This window comes from Perca flavescens, chromosome 20, assembly GCF_004354835.1.
Source record: "Perca flavescens isolate YP-PL-M2 chromosome 20, PFLA_1.0, whole genome shotgun sequence".
Lineage (NCBI taxonomy): Eukaryota > Metazoa > Chordata > Actinopteri > Perciformes > Percidae > Perca > Perca flavescens.
This window is the reverse complement of record NC_041350.1, coordinates 12,417,846-12,444,153: the sequence shown is the minus strand read 5'-3', so window position 1 is coordinate 12,444,153 and position 26,308 is coordinate 12,417,846. Positions and strand designations below refer to the sequence as shown.

Here is a 26,308-nt window from a genome sequence, read left to right as displayed (position 1 = left end):
AAAACTGTTAACCACACATTCAAAACAGAATAGATTTCTGTCTGGTGCCTATCAAACACTGCTGATTGCAATTTTAGCTGAAAGCCTAAGTAGGTGTCTTATTTTAGACTAGTTAGTGAACATATACGGTATTTATACAGAGAACGCTCAGACAGCCTTTTTTTGTATACAAACACAAAATAAGAATGAAACAATTATACACTATACCGTTTGAGAGAAACAGGTAAAAGAGCAAAGATACCAATATGTCCAGGTAAGATGTCTGAGGTTATGTACACAGCTATAAAAAAAGTGAAAAACACTATATCTTTACAATAGTAAAACTGCGTTCTTACTGTTTTCCAGAAAGTAATGGCGGTGAAAGCAATAGAAACACCACATTCATTTTTATTTAGAGATGATGCAGACGTCCAATGTGATAAAGAAAACTTGCCACATGATGCTGGGGCGAGGCAGGATTAGTCACACTATTCTTTGGTACTGTTACCTATGTACCTTTAGTTTTTTTTCCCCAGTAATTCCATAAATTACTAAAGACAAAATACTATATTGAAGAAAATGGCTGATTTTTATTCCTTCTTTTTTACCTTATGTAAAAATTGGTATGCTATACAATCTATATTTTGTCCTTAAATAAACTACTGAGTAGTGTAAAAGTCACTCAAATTGTTCAAACTGTAAAGATGAAAAAGTTTGTAATTTCTGTATTGGTGTTTGATGCTAGTGTTTTTACCCTCAGTGTGTTCTGAGTAACAGTGTGTGTTATCTCAGTGAGGCTTGTGCATAGTGTTTGGCTGCACTGAACCTGTTTTGCAGGAGATGTGAACTGTTTAGCTCAGGTGACTGTTGGTAGTGCAGACTGTAGTTAGAGTTTTGCACATGTGACTCCAGTTGTGCCCACTGTTGTTTAGCAATCGGAGAAAAAAAGTAAACATCTACATCTTTTAAATTAAATATTGTGTTGATGTCCAAATTGTGTATCTTCATTCTCATTCTTAAGATTGCAGGTGAAGTGACACGTTTTACTGGTGCCTAACGTTAATGTATTTTTTTTTTTAAGAGAACAGATTTATGTACCTGTGATTTAGTGGATCCTTCCTCCATCTCTTTGGTGACCTCTAGCAAGTACAGTTTCCAGAGGCTGTCGGCCAGGAACTGCTCTAAAAAAATAAAAAAAAGAGGACAGGAGTTAAAAGTAAGGATGCAGCTTCTCACTTTTTTCTTTGATAAGATTGCATTATCTACATGGATGCTGCTTCTGAGAACAGTGCCTGTGAAAAAAGCATCACGTAACTTACTAATTATCCAGTTTGGTTTGCCTCACACATTGATCAAAGTTTCATATTTATTGAATAAATCATTGCAAAACATATTAGAGAAAACATCATTTGAGTGATGGTTGTAACTTTTTAAGTGTTCCTGACAACCTTAATGTATTCCCAAGTTTAATTATTTCTTAATATTGGCATTTCTAATTAAGCAGCATAATTGGAAAGCCTCTGTGTAGTGGCAATCATTTCATAGGCCACTGAAAAAATTAATATAAAATTATTAATGAATACTACCACTTTTAATTGCTGTGTACCCGTATTTATAATTGGTGCAGCATCCTCCTTGAAATGACATGATGACAAATACAAGTGTCATGTCAGCGCTTTCCTTCTTCATCTCACACCTCAATCAAAGCTAATCCATTTCACCTCAGCTATGAACACTGAAACAAATTAAAGTCCCATTTCATTTTCCACCTTCATTAATGCATCTTGTTTCCAAGGGTACAATGATTTAGTAACTGTGAAACAAACAAATTCAAGGAAGCGTGTGCTTTGATATTTTGAGAAGGAGACGTGGATGGAGCTTACTGGGAAAAACAAATCAGCCCTGTGTTTTTAATCCTCCGGCTCCAAAGTGTTCTGCACATGTTTATCACAAAACAAAGCCTTTATCATCTGACCAAACATTTTAAGATTAAACTTTAGAAGCTTAAGAATAATGTTTATAATTTCAATGTAGCCTTGCTAATGTTATACGAGTAGGAACATCCTGTATTTAACAGTCCATATCCAAATCGACAGGAGACAGCATGAGCAGTAACTGCACAATGTCATTATGTTGGTAGTGTTTCCTCCTGTGGTGTGATGTGACAACGCCAGACACAATGACCCAATTTGCCTGAGTGGCGATGGTGGTACCAATGGAAGGCTGCATCATAAATACTGTACAGAGACCCTCTTAGAGTCAATAATACAATTAATTGTATGTAATGAAACGCAGCCATATAAAATGTCACATTTTGAGACTGTTTACGCATTACAGTTTTTTTTCTTCGCTCACATATTAAGAAAAAAACAGAGCCTAAAGAAATGCTGGAAAGACTGGAGGTGGTGGGGGCAATGATGAGTTCTCAGACTAGCCTCTTTCGCATGCAAATCATATCTGGATTTCTCATTAGCATAAATGCATGAGCAACTTTAAATGCTTTTAATTTTCAATCTCGCCAAGCAGAGGTGTAATTTGTCACTGTCAGGATGGTAGACTAAAAAGGGGGGGACCAGAGGGAACCAAGGACTCTACGCTAAACTGGAATCACAGAAAATTTCTGATTTACTAATTGACTGATGTGCAGTTCAGTCGAGTTGCCTTGAAGGTGTAAATAATTCTGTGTATATTCAAATGGCAAAAATGAGAGAATGCGGGGTGGATATGGAAAAGCATATTACATGATGCTTCTCCCCAGGCCATTCCTTTTTTCTGGTAATTCTAATTTCCAGTCTTTAACGTTTTTCAGTCTGTCTCTTTAAAGGGGTGCAAGTTTGCTGTTTAAGAGCATAATCACAGATCATGGAAATTAAAACAAAATGTCACTTCTTTTTTTTTACATCTCTTTGCCATTACACAAAAAGAAGCTGCTCAAAGATGTTCAGCAGCATAGCACAAAAACATTCAAAATTTGAAAAAAACATTGTATCTTCATTATTTCAAGATGTAAGATCAATTGACACTGCACTCTGAAGTCTAAAGCACTAATGCCTTGTTTTTTGAACAAAGCAGTTCAGATTCAGACAGACCTTGTTAGCTAAATTTAGCTGTAGGTGAAAACAGGGGAAAAATATTTAACAAGCACCCCATTTAAATGACTAAAACCAATTATGCAAACATAATTAGTATTCCATAAGAGAACTAAAGAAGACTGCAACATGGGGCTAGTTGCTTACTCCAAAGAAGGCCCCATTTTGGTGGATGAAGTATGTACAAAATGCATACCCTTGCTTTGCTGGCCATACTGGATAATCACATCGCCCCATTCATCACCTCCAGGAGGTTCTCAAAAAATTAGTCATGTTTCAAGTTGGAGACCAGATCATCATAGCCAACATCAACTTCACACCTCCTGTGGGCTTTTGAAAGCAAGACAAACGGGAGACAGTGTAAGAAAATATGTGAAACACTTAAATGGTAAGTCATAATGAGCAATTAAAGAGTCTCTTGCCTAAATGAGGAGTTCGAAGGTGACAGTTTTATGCAGCAGTATAAGGTTAAGGTTAGGTGAGAATTAGTTACAGGATGCCAATTAATTCAACCAAAAATCACAGTGAGTGAAGTGCAACTATGCTCCCACCACATCCAACATATAGCAGGTTCAGCCAAACTGCAATGAGAGCATTCGGCTCTTCACCTAATGTTAAACTGATAACACTGCAGCAAAAAAAAAAAAAAACATACCGTTTTAGACCAACTTCTCATCTCAGTATAACGTTAGCTAACCTAAAGTTAGCATTTTGAAACCAAACCTACCCCCAAATAAAAGCACATTTCCCTCTCTTAACTTCGCTCCGAAATATACAAGTAGCATTTTGTTCTCTTGCAACGATGATAAATTGTGGTGACTAGCTAGCTAGCTACATCTTTGCTGCTAACGTTGGGTACCATCCTCTATCAGTTGTTTTATACAATTTCCAATATGCTTCTATGCTGCTATGCTTCTTGAACACCAAGCTAACTTTAACCTTGTATCAGGCTTTTACCAGACAGCACTCCAGTTAGCATGTCTTAGCTCACTTAGCCTAATATTTTCGACATCTGACAAAATAACCTCAACTCAAAGCTTACTATCTTTTTCGGAACTTTCAGCCGCATCTCTAGGTCTTAAGTAGAGAATGGATTTGGCCAGCTAACGTTAGTTTACATTACACCAAGCTAATGCTAATTCCATTAGCAGCTGGACTTTCCAAGTAACGTTAAGTCATATAGCTAGCTAGCTATCTATGATGTTAGGCAAACAGTGGGTGTAATTTGCTTGTATCAACACTCACAAAACATGTGTGCCTGGCATTATTGTAAGTGATGTTTTCTTTCTCCGTTTAAAAAAAAACAGTCTAATATATATACACTACGTGGGTTGGAAACTGGTAAAAAACTTCGCTAGATAGTAGCTAGCTCCCCGAAGCAGGCGGGATGCATGCACCGGTTCAAACGTCAGGGGGCAGAGGGGATGTCAATCATCCTAGCTCCATGGCAACAGGCTGAAGGTTCTTGAGTGTTTTCTTTTTTCTTAATTAATCTAGCTAGATCTTCTGCATTTGAAGTTATATAAAATAAAACAAGTGAACAACACTATTAAACTCATTTTAATTTAAACCTGAGAAAAACACATTATTGTTTAATGTACCGACTCCACAGCTGACAATCATAATAATGCCCTGAAAGAAATCATCATTTATACTTTTAATGAAATAACTTAATTATTCAAAAATGGTTCAGCAAAACAAATAAAGGTAGATTATTTTTTCATATATTCCCACTTCAAACTAAAATCTTCTTATGTAAAATCAAAATTGAATCAATTTAATAAACAAATATAATAGCTAACTATAGAACACCTAATCACAGCTATACTGTTTGGTAAACTAGCTTAGGAGAACTAAACCCTACAGTTTTATGAGGTCATTTTGAGTGTTTTAACCATTTGACCCATAAGCAGCATAACCCAATCTGGCCACAACTCAAACTGCATGTGAGCCAGATATGGCTCATACCTGTCTGGTGTATGACACTACACAAGTATGAGCATGGTTGGAAAAGGGTGCAGCTGTGACATGTCCATTTTTTACATCATGCTCATACTGCCCTCCAGTGTTGAAAGCATGAACATAGTGAGAAATACAGGAAGGGGACACAATAGAAGCAACACTTGTTCAATATAAACCAATTCAATATAATACCTCTGGAATAAGCAGTCCCTTTGTGAAGCAAATATTAAATGTCATTTCTATGCTGTATTGTGGTGATGTTGCATTTGCTTAGTTACTAAATGAATGACTAAATTAATCATTTATTTTGGCACACCATCTTACTGCTCAAATCTGCTACTGTTTCTAGAAAGCCATGGAGCAATTTGTATATGCTAAGCACCACGAATAAAATTTTAAGTTAAGAAAAATATCTCTCTGCTGTGTTGGCTCATTGACTGTGTAAAAATATGCAAAGGTATTCACAACATACTCAATATCATTCTCACTGAAATTATGCATTGTTTTTCATGTTCAGGTCACTGAGATTGTGGACTTCTCCTGTGATGGCATTGCTGCTGAGGCATGACAAGGTCAGATTTTTGAAGCTTTTCTAGCCAAAAATACTTTTTTGGTTTTAATCACCACTGCATGTGGACAGGTGTGAAATTATGTTTTCACATTCTGTGTGAAATACATACTGTCATGTAGTACTACATAACTAGTAGGCATTGCACTGTATGTAATGTTTCTAAAAACCTACTTCCACCCTTCAATTTTTTCCTCATTGTTCAGTAAAATGTCTGCTACATGCCCTCTGCACCGCTGCTTTCAAGACAAATATCTGTCTATTTACTGCATTAAACAAATATTCATTGCCTTGACTGCAATGGTATGGTTTTCCATTTACTCTTAACGTTCTGGGTTCAAACTGGATCATACTATACTTTAAACTCTGAGGGATGTTTTATTGATATAGAATATGAGCGATATTGGCCTCAGTTGTGATGTGGGCTGGTGAAAGAGAGACAAAATCTATATTGGAGAGTTCAATTTCATAGACAGGAAAATGTGTCAACTTGACTTATTTCATACAATGGTTGCTATGTATGTAAATTAAATATTTTGTGTATAGTATTACAAGTATAACAGTTCTCAAAAACGTGACTTAAATCACAACTATGTAACCTTTGAAAAAAAGAGACCACACAGTCATTTTTACAAATAAAGAATTGAATAAATGGAAAATAAAAGTCACCCTTCCTCAGTTCAATTCACTTTGGGGTATAAACCTCTCAGTATATGTGGGCCTGCTCTACCACTGAGCCAATCCGGCCACATATTACAAGACTTTTGTAAACCCTTTTTAAGCATCAAACAATTGAGTGTATGTATGTTTTCACAAGAGATTTGAGAAATATATTCGCTGGGGCCAAATTATCTCTTACTATCTATACATTTCTCTGGAACACATTTGGGCGTCAATGTACAGAAAGCTGAGTTTGTTCTGCACATTTTGATATGAAACACACAGGGATCAGGTTATATGCAAATACCCTTAAAAGGAGACTATAATATAAGAAGATATGTAAAAATGCCCTTAGACCTCGGAGGGTTAACTCACCATGGAGACACGTTTGTTGTTTCTGCTTGTTTTCCCATCTTTGCTATCAGTCAGGTTACCTGATGATGATGTCTTTAAAGCAACTCACCCTACGGGAATCTTGGGAAATGAAGGAATAGGTTATGTCCCATTATCCTGTAATTGCCACCTGTGGCTGCTGTTTAGCAAAAGTTATAATGTATGGCTTGAAAATACAGTTGTCTCACTTAACCCCTTCCTTGGATGCAGGGATAGAAAAAGTCACTGTATGTCTCATTCTACACACAACTACAAGCATCTACAGTTTTGGGATAACAACATGCAACATGTCTGCCTGTTTACGTCTTTGTGAATTCATAATACAATTAGTCAATGCAATTATGATGTTCTATTGCATTCTTTATTGATGTGATCATGTTGTGTTTTACTGTAACTTGTGACTTCTCAGCCCTAAAATCGGTGTTCACATGCTATCTAAACAACTTGTTAACCTAACAACTTGAATTAGCACCCTCCAGTAAACTCTTAAATGACAGGATGGAACCTGAATAAACTGGAACTTTCCTGCACATGGTCTGAGAGTGTGAACAGGTGCATGAGTTTTGGAATAAAACAACATCAATAATATCTGATGTGACAGGATGTCAAATTCCTACTGACCTGATTGTTTTGTTACTTAATGATGACTCTAAATTAGTGCTTGGGAGAGAAAATTTGGCTAGCTGGATGAACCGCGACCAAGAAAATGATAGCTCAGCGCTGGCTGTTCTGTATGTTGTGTGTTGAAAAATATAAAAATAATAAACAATTGATCATAAAAAAAAATAAGAAATGACAGGATGGGAGAATTATTTGCACAATGCATATCGGGAGCTATAGCTAAATAAACAAATGCAACATTTTGGTCTGACTTATAAGGCATACATTTATTTTCTTTAAACTTTTTCACGGATGACTGTCATAATTATGGGAATTGTTTGAGTCGTGAGAAAGCTTCCCGTAATTATGAATTAGTATATCATAATATCGATCTCTCACTGTGAGATAATGTCATTATTATGAGGAAAGTGTGAGAAAGATTCTTATAATTATGATACTAAGTTGTCATTGTGAGATGCTGTCTGTATTCTCATGAGATAGTATATAAACTAATATATTATTAGACACAATCACTCATATTGATGATATATAAAAACATTATAATGTAAGATAATAGGTCACAATCATGTGAAAAAAACACTTAGTGATGAAAATAAAAAATGAAGGTGGTGGCAATGGGCTTCCATCAGCATTTTATTTTGTCACATATTAAGTACTTGACTCTTAAACTATTGAAGATGCATGCGGTTGGCTTGTAATTAAGAGCTCTGTCATCTTCTTAAATACACACATAGCTGGGATGAAATAATATAATTATCAAAAGCTGGATTTGTCATAATTATGTTTACATTAACTTACATGACCTACTGTCATGGAAATTCCCTTGAGTGTTACGACAATTACTGTATATGTATTAGTAAGGAAAATACAGCCAACTAAGTTCTGAAGTGAGGAAAATATCTTTTAGGCTTGAATTGATGAAAACTGACATGACACACCTTTAGGGATATTACTTTGACTTGGAGCGTACCTATGGGTCATGTACCTCTTATATGGCTTCTCACATGACTTCCACACTCATGACAGTTGTTTCACAGCCAATGTCTCTCATCCTGTTGGGGTATTCTGTACTTTTCCACTGTCTCATGCTGATGTGGCCTGTCACTACCAGCTCATCATGTGTTAACAGTAAGGGTAATGATCTAATCAAGTTTACACACATATTGCACAGAGCACCATTGATTATCTAATCAGGAAATAGCCCATAGGGATGTGTATGTGTTTATGCCAAGTCAAAAAGACAGTGGAGGAGATAAGGAAGACATGATACAGGAGTTCCTGTTTCACTCTTACTGGAGTAAAGACAGACCTTCCTGCTTTCCTGGGGTTCATGGAGCAGGAGGAGTAAGTAAATAGGGACTGAACTGTTCAGCATTTGCGCATAACTGGGAGGCACAAGGAGGTGTCAGTTGTGTAGCCCGCATGTAGGCCTGCATGTGTATTTATATACATTTTAAAATGTTGTTACTAAAGAAGTGTTGACTTTATTCTATCGTCTCAGTAATTTATTTCAGTCTACTGGTTAAGTGATCATCAAAACGAATACGCTTAAGAGGGATGGTTTAGCGTTTAGAGTGTAAGGAAAAAGGAATCAGAATCTGGGGCCTAAGTGCCTGGGGATTCCAGATCTTATTTTATCCCTCTTCAGTTCTCAAATGTTTTGTTGGGCATGAGCTCATGTTGGCGCAGCAGTATTTCTGGGTGCTGTTACAGTCGGTATCCACTAGATGGCAGCTCTGTTTCAGGTATAACACATTCCCCATCATGCTAAAGACATTCAGAAAACCAGATCATTTTCAGACACAAATATATTTTATTTGAAGCACTTAGTTCTGACTGATATACATTATCCAACAGCTAATTTGTTCCCTCATTCCATATGCCTTGTACAGGAAGCCACGGTCTAACATTGCATTACTTTACTGTCCATCAAAGCAGCAAATCCCAAACTACCAAATCCATACAAAAATTCACAAAAATACAGATGCCAGCGGGCAAAATATCAAAACCACATCCATTTTTGTTCTCGTCACATTGACTGCCTGGTTGTTGTCAAAAGCCATTTGTTCCAAGAATATATCAGCATTAGCTTTCATACAAAATCCCCACTGTTGTTGCAGCAGCAAACAAATACTGTGAAATGTCTAAAAGAAGGACATTTAGAGTAAAACTTGTATTAATGTGCACTGATGCAAGAGGAGCATGGTTTCTTAGTGTCATGACAGCAGGATATTTTGTTAGTGGACACAGTGAGGGCCATGACCTGACCATGCTGCAGTACTGTAGTATCTTATTTGACCAGGGAAGAAACCTGCTAGCACTTGAACATGGTTCCCATAAACACAAACAGGAAAAGAAAGATAAAATATGCATCTTTGTGTATTTTGAATGGCTCGCTTTCCCTTAACTTCCCAGAAAGTGCCTGTTAGCAGCAAACATGATGCCCCTCCTCTAAAAAAAAACAACTATTGCTTTAGTTTTTTTTAACTCGACTGTCAGTGGGACGTTTTTAAATAAGGAACTTAATCCCCAAAAGAAGCAAAAGTCTTTGTCAGTTTGATAGTTTTATTTTAGCCTGACTGAATTGTTATTTATCTTTGGCAAATGTGCTAAATGTAGGAACTGTGACACCCGTGAGTATGCAAAATAGCATATTCTAAATCCAAAAAATAAATATTGATGTGCTTTTAAAAACTTAGATCAGTTCAAATTCCAATTAATTTTCAAAAAACCTGAAGCCTCTTATTTTATATTTCTGGCAAGATTGTATTTTTCCCTTGAAAACACTGAGCTGAGCAGAATTCGCTTTGACTTAAAAGGTACCGTGAATTACTTTATGGTACAACATGCTGTTTGGATGTTTTAAAAAGAGAATATTTGTGTGGCTTGATTTACTGATTTACTGACTAAAATTTGACCTCACGGGTTTCATTCAAAGCCAGTGAAGAGCAGCGTTCGACTTACAGCTACAACGATTCATTGACTAATCAATTACCTGAACGAAAATAATCTACACCTACTACTTTGAAAATAGATTCATCATTTTTCAGGTAAACATGGCACAAACATTGCCATTTCCAATTTCTCATATGTGTGGATTTTCTTTATAATATATAACAGTAATCCAAACATATTTCGGTTTTGGACTGTTAGTTGGATAAAACAAGACAACTTCTTGGGGCGTGTGGAATTATAACACTAAGTTTTCATTATTATCATGCCCATGTCATTTTGTTGACCAAACAATCGAATAATCACAAAAAATACTGTATTCCTTCCCAGTCAGATTCCCATTGTAGTATAACTATTAAACAGCCTTACAGCAGACCCAACTGTATATTCGGTCTCGTTTGCATAGAACCTGTGTTGCATCATTCTTAAGGCGCACTACGACTGCTTCCATTCTTCTTTTTTTTTTATACAACTTTCAACAAAACACTTGTTTTTGTTATCAGTCAACTAGTTAATATGTTCATAATAATATCTATTCTAACTACAAAAGTGCACCAAACCCAACTGAACACAGGAAATACACAAAATAACCTACAGTCACTGTCGTTATGTCATTATCTACGGTCAGATACAAATATTGTTGCATTCATTCCACTCTAAAAAAACTGTTCCTTTTAAGGCTTTACCCTGCAGACACAATAAATTGCCATGCAAATACACACATTCCATTGCAAGCAGGCAATGACACACTGAGATAGAAAGCTGACATTGAAGAGTATATTAAATGTCTTCTGCTTATTCCAGTTTCATTATGACACATTTATAGTGTTATTCTGGACCACACACACACACCACACACACACACACACACACACACACACACACACTATGTAACTTTTTCAGGCTTTTCAGGCAAAGTGAGAACAAAAGGAAAAAGAACGCCTTTTGCCTCCAGAGGCGCCCTCAGCGTCTCCTCGACAAAGTAGGCGTTCTCCTCCTCCACTACAAACTGAAGAGTCTGGCTTTTGTTCACACAGTAGATGCAGTTCCCGATCACGGCACACCTGAAGGGTAAATGACTTCCAAGCCTCTGTGATGCGCAATCGTGCCACATTTTCACTATGCTGTTGTACTTAAACACGGTGATCCCGTGCTCTCGGTTGACATCAAAGCGGTAAATGAAGCTTTTGAAAGCCACCATGTCGCTGGACTTCTTTCTGCTGTTGTTGAAGGGGCACTCCTGCCACTCGTCTCTCTTGGCGTCGTACTTAAGAAGGCGGTAGAAGAGAGAGCCCCCTGAAACGTAAAGTTCTCCGCTGCAGGTTGTGGCTTCGTGGGCCACTGCGAAGGCTCCCTTGGGCAAGGGGGCCACGGTGGTCCAGCGGTCCATGCGGGGGTCATATTTTTCCACTGTAAACAAACATTCCCCTCCAATGGCGTACAAGTAGCCATCCATGGACACAAGCTTTAGCTGGGCACGAGCTTGGGTCAGAGGTCTGACCTCAGTCCAGCGGTTGGTTATGGGGTTGTAACAGAAGACCTTGTCTGAAACCTTGCCCTTGTCCCCGTAGCCCTTTATCCCCCCTGCCACAAACAGGTAGTTAAACATGGTGCAGATCCCGCACCCTTTAGTGTTTATGTCCTCAGGCATCGCAGTTAAAGGTCTCCAGTCATTTGCTGTTTCGTTAAAGTAATAAATCATATGATTCTCCTCCAAAGACCCAACCGACAATGGGCTCTGTGGTCGGCTGCCGCAGCGGCTCGGCGGCCGGCTCCCGACACGATCAAACACATCGTTTATCTCTGCCACCATCAGAGTCTTCCTTCCCTCCATTCTCTTCTTCAGGATCAGATCCCGCTCCGATCCATTCAGGCGCCCGTACACAGAGGGGTCTTTGAGGATCTGCAGGAAGTTGTCGCTCATGAATCCGTAGGCAGTCTCCTTCAGTTCACTAAGTCGCTGCTTTTTGGCGATGGTCAGGATCTCGTAGCAGTTCTCTGCACTGATTTGTTCAGACATGCAGTCCATGGCCGCCTGGACGGCACAGGGGATCTGGAGGATTTTAGCCCCGGTGATGACATCTACAACATTGCCCTTGCAAACGTTCATCTGAGAAGTGTAAACATAGTCTATTAATGTAGACAAAGTCTTGTAACTCACTCCCTTCACTTTGAGGATGTCTCGTGACAGCCGCGCTTTGAAGTAGTCACTCTTCTCTGCCAGGACAGACTTGTGAGCGTTGATCTTCTGCCCGCCGACTTCGATGACTAAATCAGGCTCTTTTTGAGACTGTGTATTTCCAGCTTCCTGGCTGCTGTCGCTGCGCTCGAGGTTCGATTTTAAGACTGACCAATCGGTTTCCTGTTTGGCTTGGCTTGGCAAGCATACGGAGGAATCTCCACTGTAAGACACTTTAGCTCTGGCGCCATTGTGGATTTCACTGCTTGCACAATTTTGTTGCGGCGCTCCTTTATCATTGGAGAGGTGAAACCGATCAGCTGTTGAGATGTAGGAGCCGTTACCTTTCGGACGGTCGATGTGGTTATTCTCCATCAGTCTCCCATCCAGCAGGTATTCCTTCTCAAACGCCGCAGGAGGGCTGAAATCCTGGTCGTCCTGCAGGAACCCTTGGATGTACCCTGGACATACATTTCCATCTTTGTCAGAAGGCGTGACAAGTTCAGGGTTCACGGCGTGGAGGATGACATCGGCCTCCACAGTGATAGCCCCTCCTCCCTGCCGGTGGCCCTCGTTCATCTCGACGTGCTCACTGGCGATGAGAGACAGCGCCTTCACCAATCATGCTGAGTGGATGGAGAGTGGATGACAAACTTGTGACTGTACTCCTGTCTGTTCACCTACACGGGGGGAAACAGAGAATTCAACCAGACTGCAAATACTTCTGCATTCTCTAAGGGGCGCACTTTCCCTAATAACAAACAGTTTGGAAACCTTGAAATTTAAAGTAAAACAAGACTTTGCGCAGCCAATACCAACTATGCCATGTGATACGCTGCTGTAATAATGCGTCATCAGTTGAGTCAACTAACTGCAGCTGCACTAACGTGTATTGTGCAACAGCTACAGTTTAGCAAAGAAACTGAAGCCATCCCGTGTTTATTTTGGCAGTAAACTGCACGGCCTACTGCAATAATCACCATGCCTGTCCATTATTTGTGGTAATCTGGAGGCATTCAGAGCGCATGCGCAAATGATGCGCCGATGGAGGGATTAATCTCTAAATATGACTTAGAAAGGGCGTTTGTAATCATATCAAAACTTCTTGTCTAACGCGTCCCCCGATATTGTCGGGCAAACGCTGAGAGAACAGCTTCAAGTAGTCAAATCAAGACGGAATATAAGTATTTTACGTTGACCTCATTTCAAACGAATTAAAATCCAGAAATAAGGATGTATATGTCCATTACCCGTGTAATGTGACCTACCTGCGTTTCCTCGCTGTGAATAGACAGCTCGGCACCAGCAGTTGACTGCTGCCAGTCCCTCCACAAAGCTCAGTTAACGTTACGTAAGGCAGCAGCAATCCTGATGAAGCAGCCAGGCTGTGGGCTCCGGCATGAGTTTACTTCGCCGACGAATCCAGCTGGTGTATCCCCTCCGTTCACCTTTCATCCATCGACCCCCTCAACTGGTTGTTTCCGTCCGCTCCTGCACGGAAAACCTTCCCGGGATCAGTGGTGGAGGCGAGGCAGGCAGAGGGACGATCAAACAGTCATTTCAGGTCGCACCTCCTTCAGATCAGCGCGTCGCCAACTCATTTCCTCCGGTGGAAGTGTGGAGAGCTGCCGCGCACCGTTCAGACCGTTCAGTCTTTTTCCTCGAAGAAGCTGGAGTTAGTTGTCCAGCGTGGGCAGCAGAGGTATTTGCTTTCGGACCAGTCAGGACAGTGATTTTTGATGTCTTTTTTTTTTTTTTTTTTAAATACAGTTGACTACAGTGAGGCGGTCATCATTGATCTAAACCACGCCCCCTTCAGTCGGTATTAACCCTACACTCAACAGCAGGAGCACGAGGCTCCATCTGTTGTGCGCGCATCCCAGAGATGCGACATTCCTTTGCGCATCATCCCTGTCCTGGGTACCACGATGGGTGGGCAGGGGATTGAATATATGGAATTTAAAAAAATAAAATAAAAAAAGCTCCACTCCCCTGCTAAAACACACACACAAGTGCACTCCACCTGTTTGTGTATGAGACGGTTTATCATCTCGGTTATCGTATCTATAGAACTGACATGATTGCTCTTTAAAGTAAAGTGTATACTTGAGGCAGGTTTAACCCATAGGTTTAAACCCAAGACAGCCTAACAATGCTCTGCAAATATGAGTCACACATTCCTTTTGGGAATGATCCAACATCATTTTGGGCTAACTCCTACATAAGAGACATAAAACCTGAACCAATCAAGATGCAGCATATGGCATATTTGTGTAGTAAAAGCAGTAATAATATGTGGTTCGTACATCGAAAAGTAACCTTGGAGTTGGAATAGTTTCTAGTGTTTCTAGAGTGATAAAAGAGGCACACAGGGCATAAACACTCCACATGTGAATTGGCCTGATTAGAAATAGCACAACCAGGGGCGTCGGACTGGGGGGAAAAAGGGGACTGAGTACCCAGGGCCCTTATGTGAGGAGGGCCCAAAAAGATGCTAGAATGAATAGCTGTGGATGCAGGGAGGGGCCCATAGAAAATGCCTTTCTACAGGGCCCAGAATGTTGTGCTATGCCCCTGAGCACAACCTCACAGGGCGGCAGCAGCAGTAGAAGACATTTTCTATCCAGGGTCCATAACCTCTCCACCGTGGAGACCGTGTGTCTTAACAACTGGCCTTCAGATATAAAAATAGAGGGCAGCCACCGCAAGGGCATCACACCACTATCAGCCCTGTGAGATTAGAGGGGCATTCAGCTGGTTGGTTTTAGGTATTCCCGAGAACAAAGACTTTCTGAAGACTGATTCACAAAATGAGTGGTCTCCATGGAAACATCAGGGCCAGAAGGAAAACAAGACTTCCAGTTGCAGTGCTGTGTTAATATGCGACCAATAGTTCCACCCCGCCAGACAAACTGATAACTGGGTAACTTGGTAGTTACAGGCAGACTGAAGTGTTGCAACGGTTTACTTGTAGTCAATAAATACAATCCAGTGTTCAGTTAAGGAAGTTAAATATTATCTTAGGTTCAGTCAGCATTGTTACTACCAAAAAAATCGGATCAGATCATATTTGGGATAAGCCGACGGTGCCATGGATTGTAGCATTACCTCGTACCTGAATCATCATATCTATTTTTTGTTAGAACTGACAATATAGTGAAACATGGTTGTGCAACAGTGGACGTGGGCGTTACAAGAGAGGAAAAAAGTCTTGACCTTCTTCGTTCGGCAGCAGGAGAAATGAGCAGTGAAATCCCGGAAGAGCTGTATCAGACTCTGGCCCCTCAGGCACATTGCTAGTCCCAGCATGTACTGATGGCTGCACACAAGCAGAGTGGAGTAGCAGTACAAGGTTGGTTTGAATCAAAGGAAATAGGCACACTAACACTCTTTCCTCACCCGCCTTAAATGTTATTTAAATCCGTGGCTTAAGTCAGTAACTGCCGCTATACCAAAATGCTTGTGCATTATTGACCTTTTTCACAGCAGACATTTTTGACTTGTCATAGTAGGAAAAGCACAGCTGAAATTGATAACCTTAACGATGGCTCAATTCCATCAAGTGTCCCAGTGAGCTGTTTCAGTGAGTCAGCGTGTACAATACCAGGGCCTCTCCTAAGTGGAATGCAGCCATCAGTAATGGTTTGGAATACACCTGTGCTTTTCCTACTATGATATGTCAACATGTCTGCTGTGAAAAAGGTCTATTTGGTTTAAACTTGACAAAAGTGGGAAAAGTTGCCACAAAATTGATGTGTATATCCCAGAAAGAGAGTCACCAAATCAATTAAATACAACTACTGATAGATTATAAGTTTAAAAAAAGTGAATATTCCAATTCCTCCCTTTAAGTCACAGAACTGCATTCATCCTTTGAAAATGAAGACCAAATGAAGCACAAACGGGTTCCTCAATAAAACAGTTTATGAATTTGTTAATACACATACAACATTGTGACAAAAGTATAAAGCAGTTTATCTCTTTTTTTTTTTTTTTAAATATCCTAATGTGAGACAAATATGTATTGGGGGAGGGGGAGGGGGGGTCCTTTCTCCTGGTGATAACAACCCTTTCTTCCCTTTCATGAATAGAAACCTGGCCAGCCAGGGATTTAAATCAAGCCTTCCCAAACTAATTCAGTCATCAACATTTCACCTTTCCTAACCCTTTCCTCTGTTAACAGAACAATAGGTGCACCAAGCTGGTCCAAAAGCTGACACCAAAACTCATTCACATGTAATCCTGAGTTGTCACACTTCAGATTTACAACTCTGGCATTGACTGATGATCGAAAGATCTGGCCAAAACCTAATCCTAATCTCAATAAAGCCTTTATGTAACAGATTCAAAGCCCCATCGTTACCTTACACGCCTTTCAGGAAAGACAAAATAGTCTCACATCTTTTCAACACTGATTTGAATACTGAAGCCATATACAGTCAACTGGTATGGCACAAACACTGGAGAGTAATGTATTAGCCAGGTTACAGAACAACAACCAACTTTGTCAGAGGGTGAAAATAAAGACCTTTCAGTGTTTTCAAAACGAGTACATCCTTAACAAGTACAGTACTTTCTGTGACTGGTCTGTAGGGTGGTGTAACGCTCCGTCAAGCATCATGATTGAGTGGTTATATTCATCCTTTGTTTTTTTCATTGTAACACAGAAACATCATTGGAGTATTATGGAGTGCTTGATGCATTTTGGTTTCAGTTTTGATTGATCCCAAATATTCTTTTACGTGTAGCAACAGATCTCCTTGTGACAGTTGTGTGCAGCACTTCTGCTTTAACCTGAAAAAAAGAGACGGAGAATATAGGTAAGATCCTTATACAAGTAAGCAATTGCATTTTCTACTGGTTATTGATAAAATGTTATTTCCAACCTACCGAGGTGCTTTTAGTGTCACATGTTGAGTAAAGGGATCTGCCAGATCATGATGGTAGAGGTGGTGTCCTCATGGCGAGACTGTTTGGTCTTTTTGTTGACCCTGCGGTGGCCCAAACCTCCGGACACCACCAGCAAAGAGCTGACATCCACCTTGCTGGCCCGGCGGCCCCTCTGCTGATGGACAGGGTCGTGGAGCATGTCATAAAGGGCTCCGTCCTCTGGCCCGTGCTCCAAGGAGCCCTGGGACGGGGCTAGGGAGCCGCAGGACGAGGAGGACACGGAGTCCTGGAGAGCCATGGTAGCGCAGCCCGCCTCTCCCAACCACACGGCCCGTCCCTGAGGGGGAGTCAGGGCTGACTCCGACGGGGGCTGGCTGTTCTCCCCATCATCTGTCTCTGTTGGCTGGACTGAGGTAGGAGGGGTGGAGGATGGCCGGTTGCACACTGCAGCAGCCACGCTGAGGAACTTGACCGGACCGTTGTGAGCGTGTAAGGACACCATACCCCGACCTGACAACAGGTACAGACACTTTCACACATTCACCCAGGACGTTTTTTTTTACACACTTCATTGTATCACCTGCATACATATCTGATAATTGAAAGAGATATTTTGCCAACCATATGCTAGTTGTGTGTTGATGTGAAGAGCAGATAACCATGTCATATACTGTAATATATAACTTTGTTTTCAAGATATTTCTCTATTCTGTTTATTATTGTTTTCATTTCATTTGTAATTGTAATTTTTCTTCTTGTTATTTAGTTTTGTAAGCAGATATTGTTGTATAGATTTTCTTTGTTTAATTTCTTTTCTTTTCAGTATATGTTATGAAATGTTTTAATATTGTCTGATTAAATGTTGTCTTGGAGCCCAGGAAGACTAGCTGGTTGTATACAAATACAATGTGAAGAGTTGCTGATGTTCTCGGTTTTACATTATGATACCGTATGAATTACTTTGGGTGTAGCCTGTTGGTTGGACAAAGCAAGCAATTTGAAAGGGTCACCCTGGTCTAGGAGATTGTGAGACGCCTTTATTAAAAAGCAATCATTAACTGTTCATAGTCTAAATGATCAAATCACTTAATAAAAATCAACTTAATAATGAGAATAATCCTAAATTGTAGGCTTACATGTAAGTACATTTGAATATGGGACACAGAAATGTTTCAGTGTTACCTGTAACCTTTGGGATCCCCTGCAGTCTGGGGACAGAGAGGGCCACAGTGACCCCCAGGTTGGTCCCGACCAGCAGCAGACCATGACAGACCAGCAGACTGCTCACGGACACTCTCTGGTTTCCTATGGAGAAAAAACAAACAAACAGAAGCATAACATTGGTAGCCTAGAAATCTAGACGCACCCTAGCGGCAGCAAATTTAATTAGCAGCCAGGGGGTCTAGCAACTCTCCGTTGGCTTGCGAGCCGGAAAAACCAAACTCTGGCCGGACCAATCACATTGTGTATAGAGTCGGTGGGCGGGCTTATGGCGGCTGCTGCTGGCGAACAGCTGTCTTTCGAATCGACTTTGGCCACGACTCTGGAAGACTTGGAGTTGAGCTTTTCTTTGAGAAAAAGAACAAATAACGGCACTGAAGTCATTCTTAAAAAAGGAAGATGTGTTCGGAGTTTTGCCGACCGGATACGGCAAAAGTTGAATCTATCAACTAGCTTCTCTTCCTTCTTCGTTGCTCTGCCTGGTTGTAGCGCTATCCTATTGCGTGCAGAGAGAATTTGATAGACAACCGTTTATCCCGCCCTTCGGATTGAGCCCTGTCAACGGTGAGTACCCAGACCCAACATCTTGATGTGGGTCTGGCTTGTCAGGCTATAACATTGGTTTAAATCCATCCAAATCCAATCCATCCAATATTGGTTTAATCTTCCACAAATTGTATTTAGTTTGAAATATTGAGAGAGAGACACAGCTAACGAATGTTTCTTGACAAACATATTTTACCACCCTGAGGGATTTTACCGGCGCTAAGCATGATCTGTTAGACTTGGAAAATAAGAGAATTGCATTGTTAATGGGCCACTTGAATACAGTGTGGTGCGCGGGAGGGAGGTGTATCTTTTCAGTGAGTGGGGGCATTTATGCAGCAACCATATTCAAGGGTTATTTGTCTCCAGGGCAACGTAAAGAGCAGCCTGGATAAAAGCAGCTCTTGTCAAGCGTCTGAACACAGAAAAATGCACCATTATGGTTCACTTCGAGTTAAACAAACAAACACAAAAGTGTTTTGTAACAGAATGAGTGAAGCGTAATGCTGTAATTAAGCAAGGAGCTCTGCCTCTGTGGCAGCTACAACAGGACAGTCTGGCCTGACCTTTTCCCTTCCCTTCCCTCCTGGTCAGAACAATCACGGTGATGACACTTTGGATTGTAAAAGCCGTGATTGTTGGTTTAACAGCACCTTTCAGCAAGGATGGCAATAAAGCCAGGCTTGCTGACAGCCTGCTCTGTTAGGTGACTTATTATGTGGAATTTGGGACTCATCTCAGACCCACACAGGGGCTTTGTCAGGAATAAGCTTTGCAACAAATGGTATCTAGTAAGAATTTTTTTTTTAAATCTTTTTTTTTATTGTAGTAAGAATCTGAGGTTTTGCAAAAATGTCTTTTCAGTCCTGCTATGTGGGAGGCGAGACTGTCATGAGTCATTACTGCTGCAACAGCTTGACTTGAATTTCCTCTCTCAAAGTAATCCTCTTGGGGTTTAGGAAAAATTACTGCCAGTCTCTCTGCGTGACCCCCCCTCACTAGAGCTGACCCCTTGCATGGGGCACACACACGCTATACTGCCATACTTCCATACTTCCATTCTTCCTGGAAGCATGCCAGATAGGCAGGCAGGTATAGTTGAAGACTGGACCCTGAGTCCTGCCCACATGTGCTTCTAATGAGGGCCCAGAGTTAGCAGAAACACACAGACTGCCGGTCGGGGGCCTTGCTCAACTTCCTCCTTTCATAATATTTGGAGTTCCCCACCCAGAGGGTGAACTAAAATAAACCCAGAGTGAACGTCAACATGGCCCGGCTTTGGCCCTGATCCTACACCAGAGCACCACTTTGATCTGCACTTAGTTCTGACAACCAACAGCAGGAGGGAGTAGCAAATCCCAAACATTACAATAATACACTATATCTGTCATTCGATCAGTCTAGAAATACATCAGATCAGCACAATGTAAGTAATTGCTCTTTCAGTCTCTCTCGCAGGAACCCTCTTAATAGATTACTCCCATTGTAAAGCTATTTGAAGTGTTCTAGGTCCTCAATTCACACACACATTTTACGGATTTAAATTTTGTTCACTCAGTGATATGAACACAAATTGTATCAACTGCATCATTGTGAGAGAAAAGTTTGGTGAGCCATGTTTACGGCTCTGTGAGGGTGTACATTAGATTTAATTTCATTTAGCTGACGCTTTTATCCAAAGCGACACACACACACACACACACACACACACACACACACACACACACACACACACACACACACACACACACACACACACACACACACACACACACACACACACACACACACACACACACACACACACACACACACACACACACACACACACACACACACACACACACACACACACACACACACACACACACACACACACACACACACACACACACACACACACACACACACACACACACACACACACCTTTAGTTTAGCATGTTAGCATGCTAACGTTTCCTAATAAGACGATCAGAGGATCATCAAAATGATTGTAGTTCATTCTGAGATGGAAATCAATGTACGCACCAAATTTCACAGGAATCCATTCAATAGTTGTCAAGACATCACAAAAAAGCTAAAGTGTCAACCTGATGGTGGGGCTAGAGGAAAGGTCAGGGAATCACCAAAGTCTGAATGCTTCATCCTCTGGGGACAATGAATGTCTGTATACAATTCATAGAAAACCATCTAATGGTTGTTGACGTATGGAGTGAAGCCGGACCAACAGTCTAGCCATTTTAAAAAAAAACAGGAAAATACAATTAGCCCTTAGTAGGCGATCCAGAAAGTTAATTTCACACAATGGAAGTGTCACAAATATCTTGAACATATCATACACTATATACCTCACTGATCATTAGGAATAGTAACTTCAATTTCATGTCAATCTGATCCAAGGAGAAGATCAAATTAAGACAAGTTTAAACTGGAGCTTCTTCACAGTGCAGATACAGCATGTCAGTCAGACCTATCCGGTCTACTCATTCCTTGTATCTCCGAGGACTCACTCAGAAATAAGTGTCTTATCCGTGTTGGGATGTGTGCAACAATGGTGGCGTACAAACAAAGGAGTGCTGGAGATTTTATTTACTGACCCCCTGATGTTTGTCTCCCATTAGGCCATGCATGGCTGCCTATTTAGGTCACAGAACAGCAGACAAAGGCAGACTAGAACCTCAGCACATCGGCCAGCCAGTGCCCTTTGAGATCATGGTACAGTCTCCTTTGATGGAGGACTAATGTTATTTGAAGTGCTTATGAAGAGCTTTTTTTATATATATATTCTTGCTTTCATTAAATTGAGCTTTTATGCTTTTCCTGATTTGGATTTCTTGTCCTACTTGATGCAGTGGAACTCACTTGGTCCCAGAGAGATTTAAATTCAGATGTCTAATTCAGAGGAAATTATATATGTATACTCAGATTAAGACTTGGGAATGTAGAGAGAAAGTAGTATACTTTTACAGCACAGTGCCAAAGTTATTAACCAATCCTCTACTAATACCACTAAATTACTCTAAAACATGAGTCACAGAAGAATCTTTAATAAACACTAGCTGGAAGTCCCAGTGAAAATGACTGCTATTACAGCTATTAGCTGGCTGTCGGTTTAGTGCTTGTACAGGGTGAGAAAGCAGAATTGCTCCAACATGCAGGAACATGAGAAGGATAACCCCACCAAGACCACCTCCTGCATTCAACACTGCAGCATTTATAGAGGCATTCACACTGAAGACAACGCCCCATGTCTCCGATTGTGAGCCTGACTGTGTGTTCTGTGGACAAGCAAAAATTGCATCTGTAATATAATATCCCTGCTTGATAATGCAAAGTTCCTGGAGAATGGGGATGTGGAAATCAGAGATTAAATATCGGAACAATGTTACTTTTTGTCATTTTCTGATAAGCTGATATTATTTTTTAGCTTGTGTCTCAGATGTACATTAATGGGGCAAAGAATTGCAGATGAAAGACCAATCATACGGACTCCAACGCATCGATTGCAGGCAGTCCCTCCTGTCCAAACAGTTTGGTTGGCAGTTCCAATTACATCAGAGTTTTAGAGGTCGGCCGATTAATCGGCCAATTTTTGGCATTTTTTTACATAATCGGCATCGGCCAATATCCCAGTATATCAAGCCGATTAATAGGCAGGCGCATCTGCGGGCAGCCTAGTGTTAAAAACATGAATAGGCGACATTTTTTACAGCGCACTCAGACCACCTGCCTCCAGCCCCTCTCCTCGCGAGTTTTTGCGCTGTGTGTCTCGCACAGTCACTTCAGGCTCCGACGCTACAGTTATTAGTAGCTAGCATATTGCTGGTGTTCTTGCCTTGGGATTAACTATACTAATAAAACCGTACAAAACACCGCGGCCACACCGCTGTGGAAGCTCCCCGAATGTCATTTATCAAAGCCTGGTTGTTAGTCCTGTGCGTGGCAGTTTCATCCACTCCTATAACGGAGCTAACTGGAGCTAACCCGCTAACGGAGCTAATCGTTGCTAACAGAGCCTTCAGTTCTCCGTGCCTGTATCCATTAACTGCATCTATGGACTCGAGCATGAATAAAACCCTTAATTTTATTAAATTGGCTGGACGAGTTTTAAATTACAACTCAGAGTTTTGATCCTAATGAGTGCAACAGGACATGTAACAGTAGGATCCCCAAAACACAGATACAACACTTCAACAAATGAACAATGATCTAACAAACCAGGTGAACAAGAATTGACTTTAGATAACCCTAGGCTGATTTGATTCAACAGGAGTTAGGAGGAAATAGTGTTGAGATTAATAATAACATGTCACTTTCTGTGAAGATGTGCAGATTTGTATTCTCAGAAGTTTAATAAATGCTGCTAAGTGCACTAAACTTCATTTTTCAAGTTTATTTGACAAAGTTTATTTTCTTCTTACCTGTTTCGTTTATTTAATATATTTTTCATATATTATTTATACAATATACAGTATGTTTTTAAATTATACATTTTTAATTGAAGTATACAAGTGTAGATTGGTGAAGTGTTCAATAAATGTTTTTGTTGAGAAATTCTGTGTATATTAGTGTTACATTTTATGTTTCAAATAGAGGTTTAAAAACAAGCACATATCGGCCAAATATCGGGCAAAAAAAATCGGCAGCATTTATCAGCCACCTGCTGACCTTGATTTCTAAAGATTGGCATCGGCCAGAGAAAACCCATATCGGTCGACCTCTACAGAGTTTGTGCAGAAACAGCACATTTTTTTGGTCTCATTCTGTTCCACAGCAGCAGCCAGCGGTGATAAACGCCACTGTGGAGCATTCTGGAAAGTCACCATCACAACAGACCACGAAAAAGACGGCAGACAGGTGGACTTCATGCAACTGCTTCATCAAAATATCCAAATTACAACCACATAACCTTATTGGTGATTTAAATTGTATAAACAACTTTTGACTTCCATGCTGTCTGACAGTCCTAGGACCCAATACTCTTATCAGAGGAAGTGAGCTCTAAATGGCAAGGCCCAGAGGATGAAAGATATTCATGTGTGGTGGTCTGTCCCAGAACCAGCTTCCTCTGCGGTTGCATGGATCCTATTAGCTAATATGGGCAGTGAGGTCCCGAAGCAGGCTGCTTTTATCAGTCACATCTGTCTGACAAAGAGGCCTTCCACTTGTAACTCTAAACACTGGGTATCAGAGTGAGAGTCTCCCACAATATCAAGTCAGTGTGGATACTCCAAGTCGGTCATCGCTTACATTTTTACATGCAATTAGGGATTTCCTTAAGGAAACTTTGTTTTGTTTGTACATTTAGTGTTTCTACCATTGCCAGTACTGTTCATAAATCAGTTTTCTCTGCAGACGGAGGCAGCAATGCTGTTAACCATTGTGCCACATTGAACAACTTGTAGCCATGGATACGAAAAGCTGTGAGTGGATGGTCCTTTGTTGCAGTTTGTATTCAAGCCTTCACAGCATTGGATTCTGTCTTCATAGTTTCTCCAACAGCTACATGGTATTTAAAACCATCTCCCAAAAGCTAATTATATGAGAGCTGGCATCCTGCGGATTGATAAATGCTGCTTGAAGTGGAAGAAGTGCGTGATGAATAGAGCTAACCTGCTTTACCAGATGTTACACAACCTCCACACATTCCTTTTTTGTCATTTTGCTAAATACTTCTGAGGCCTTTCTGAATGTTATTGCTACCTTATGGCAATAATAGAGAAGTCCCTCTGAAGACTAAATGTGCAGACAGTCTACGCGCCAAGCTGGCCAGCACAGCTAATGATGCTGATGATGAGATCGCACAGAACTGCAGGCTAGTAGTCATTAACTGCAGACCACAATACACATACAGGAGAAACCACAGCTGTCATCAAAAACCAAAACTGAAATCAAAACCTCATTTAAGAATCAAAACTATGTGCAATCCAGTTTCAAGAGAAAGGCAATGAGTTTATAAAACTTCAACATTACAAAGAATGCTTTGGGAAACTAAAGGCATGCTAAACCACAGCTGTCTGCATTACTCAGCATGGAGAAAAAAAGAGATTGAACGCAGCAGCGATTGGACTGCACAAATCCTGACTACATACCAACAGAAGCAAAAAAACACAAAAAAACAATCATCCTTTTGGGCTGTGTGTTTTTTGGGGTCAAGCTGACGTAACGCAGCAGATTACAAGATCCGAAGCAGCAGTAGGACGCTCCGATGACTTCAGCCTGGGACAGTTGTCACGGTAACAGTCATTTGGTTTGACGGCGACAATGTTTGGCTTAAACACACATGGCACGAAACGGTTTCACAACCAACTGCCGCACACTAAAAATATCATCTACTGTGATCACAACAATTGCCATAGTAACAAAACTCATGCCCGTGCTAAAGAGCCCATTAAACAGTTCTAAACAGTGTTATGGTACCACGCAATACACTCATTGGTTTTGCACACACTGTATGTTACATATTAAACTCATCTGGTATCCAATCGTCTGTGAAATATGGCTCATTTGTCTCGCCTCTGACGCTGTTCTGCAGAGATTACAACCTGGTAATGACGGGTTTACATCTGCAGTGCCTTACTCAGAGATCAAAGGTGAGCCATTATAGTGGAACTGTAAGAAGAGTACATTTCTTTTCAAAGCACTGTTTTCATCTAAATTACTGCTATACTAAGTAATGCTATATTAGGTATGTTATACTCCTACATTGTTGTTAATGTTTAATCTAGATAAGTTTGGTTTTATCTGGCATTACAGTTCATATTTTGTGTCAGCATAACATTCTGATTGGTTACTTGTTGTCGTGAAAGTGTTAATTCCTACTTTTTAAGTGACTAAACTAAAGCTCACATATTATGCTCATCTTCAGGTTCATACATGTATTTTGGGTTTTTACTAGAACATGTTATTTGAACACATTATTTTTCTCATACGGTCTGTCTGAATATACCCATATTCACCCTCTGTCTGAAACGCTTCGTTTTGGCGTCCGTCTAAGACCCCCCTCTCAAAAAAGCCCAGTCTGCTCTGATTGGTCAGCATTTCCGTGTCTTCTGCATTTGCACTCTTGGCGCCTCTGCAACATCGTTGCAGCTGGGGAATTACTGTAATGGCACTGTAGCTGCACTTTCTACCTATATATAGTATAGTTGTGACATCACAACCGTACGGAAATCCCGACGGCTCGTTTTTTGGCATTTCTCTGTGGCCTGAGTGTTTTAAAACATTCACAGTATTTATATAGTACC

General features: G+C 40.6%; 3 protein-coding genes across 9 annotated transcripts in view; all 3 read right to left on the bottom strand.

Annotated features, from left to right (window-relative positions):
• Positions 1 to 4,454, bottom strand: part of LOC114546385 (AT-rich interactive domain-containing protein 1B) — a 207,639-nt gene extending 203,185 nt beyond the window's left edge. The window contains exons 1-3 of one of the 5 annotated variants that reach the window (XM_028565135.1): positions 4,314 to 4,454; positions 3,265 to 3,398; positions 1,078 to 1,160 (exon numbers count right to left, since the gene is read on the bottom strand). In XM_028565135.1, coding sequence (XP_028420936.1) covers positions 1,078 to 1,104 — 27 coding nt within the window. In that variant the 5' untranslated portion in view covers positions 1,105 to 1,160; positions 3,265 to 3,398; positions 4,314 to 4,454. Of the gene's footprint in view, positions 1 to 1,077; positions 1,161 to 3,264; positions 3,399 to 3,795; positions 3,977 to 4,110; positions 4,144 to 4,313 lie in introns of those variants that run through there. The other 4 variants (XM_028565137.1, XM_028565136.1, XM_028565138.1 and 1 more) reach the window with 4 other exon arrangements.
• A 4,620-nt stretch (positions 4,455 to 9,074) lies between these two features.
• Positions 9,075 to 14,128, bottom strand: kbtbd11 (kelch repeat and BTB (POZ) domain containing 11). Its single transcript, XM_028565160.1, has 2 exons — positions 13,672 to 14,128; positions 9,075 to 13,083 (listed from the first exon to the last, which is right to left on the bottom strand). The coding sequence occupies exon 2, from the start codon at positions 12,980 to 12,982 to the stop codon at positions 11,111 to 11,113; it is 1,872 nt and encodes a 623-aa protein (XP_028420961.1). The 5' UTR covers positions 12,983 to 13,083; positions 13,672 to 14,128; the 3' UTR covers positions 9,075 to 11,110.
• Positions 14,129 to 16,384: 2,256 nt separating this feature from the next.
• The window catches only part of arhgef10 (Rho guanine nucleotide exchange factor (GEF) 10), a 58,235-nt gene continuing 48,311 nt past the window's right edge, over positions 16,385 to 26,308 (bottom strand). For all 3 annotated transcript variants that reach the window (XM_028565156.1, XM_028565159.1, XM_028565157.1), the window contains 3 exons: positions 18,476 to 18,598; positions 17,294 to 17,803; positions 16,385 to 17,197 (listed from right to left, as the gene is read on the bottom strand). In XM_028565156.1, the coding sequence (XP_028420957.1) occupies positions 17,310 to 17,803; positions 18,476 to 18,598 (617 nt within the window). In that variant the 3' untranslated portion in view covers positions 16,385 to 17,197; positions 17,294 to 17,309. The remainder of the gene's footprint in view (positions 17,198 to 17,293; positions 17,804 to 18,475; positions 18,599 to 26,308) is intronic.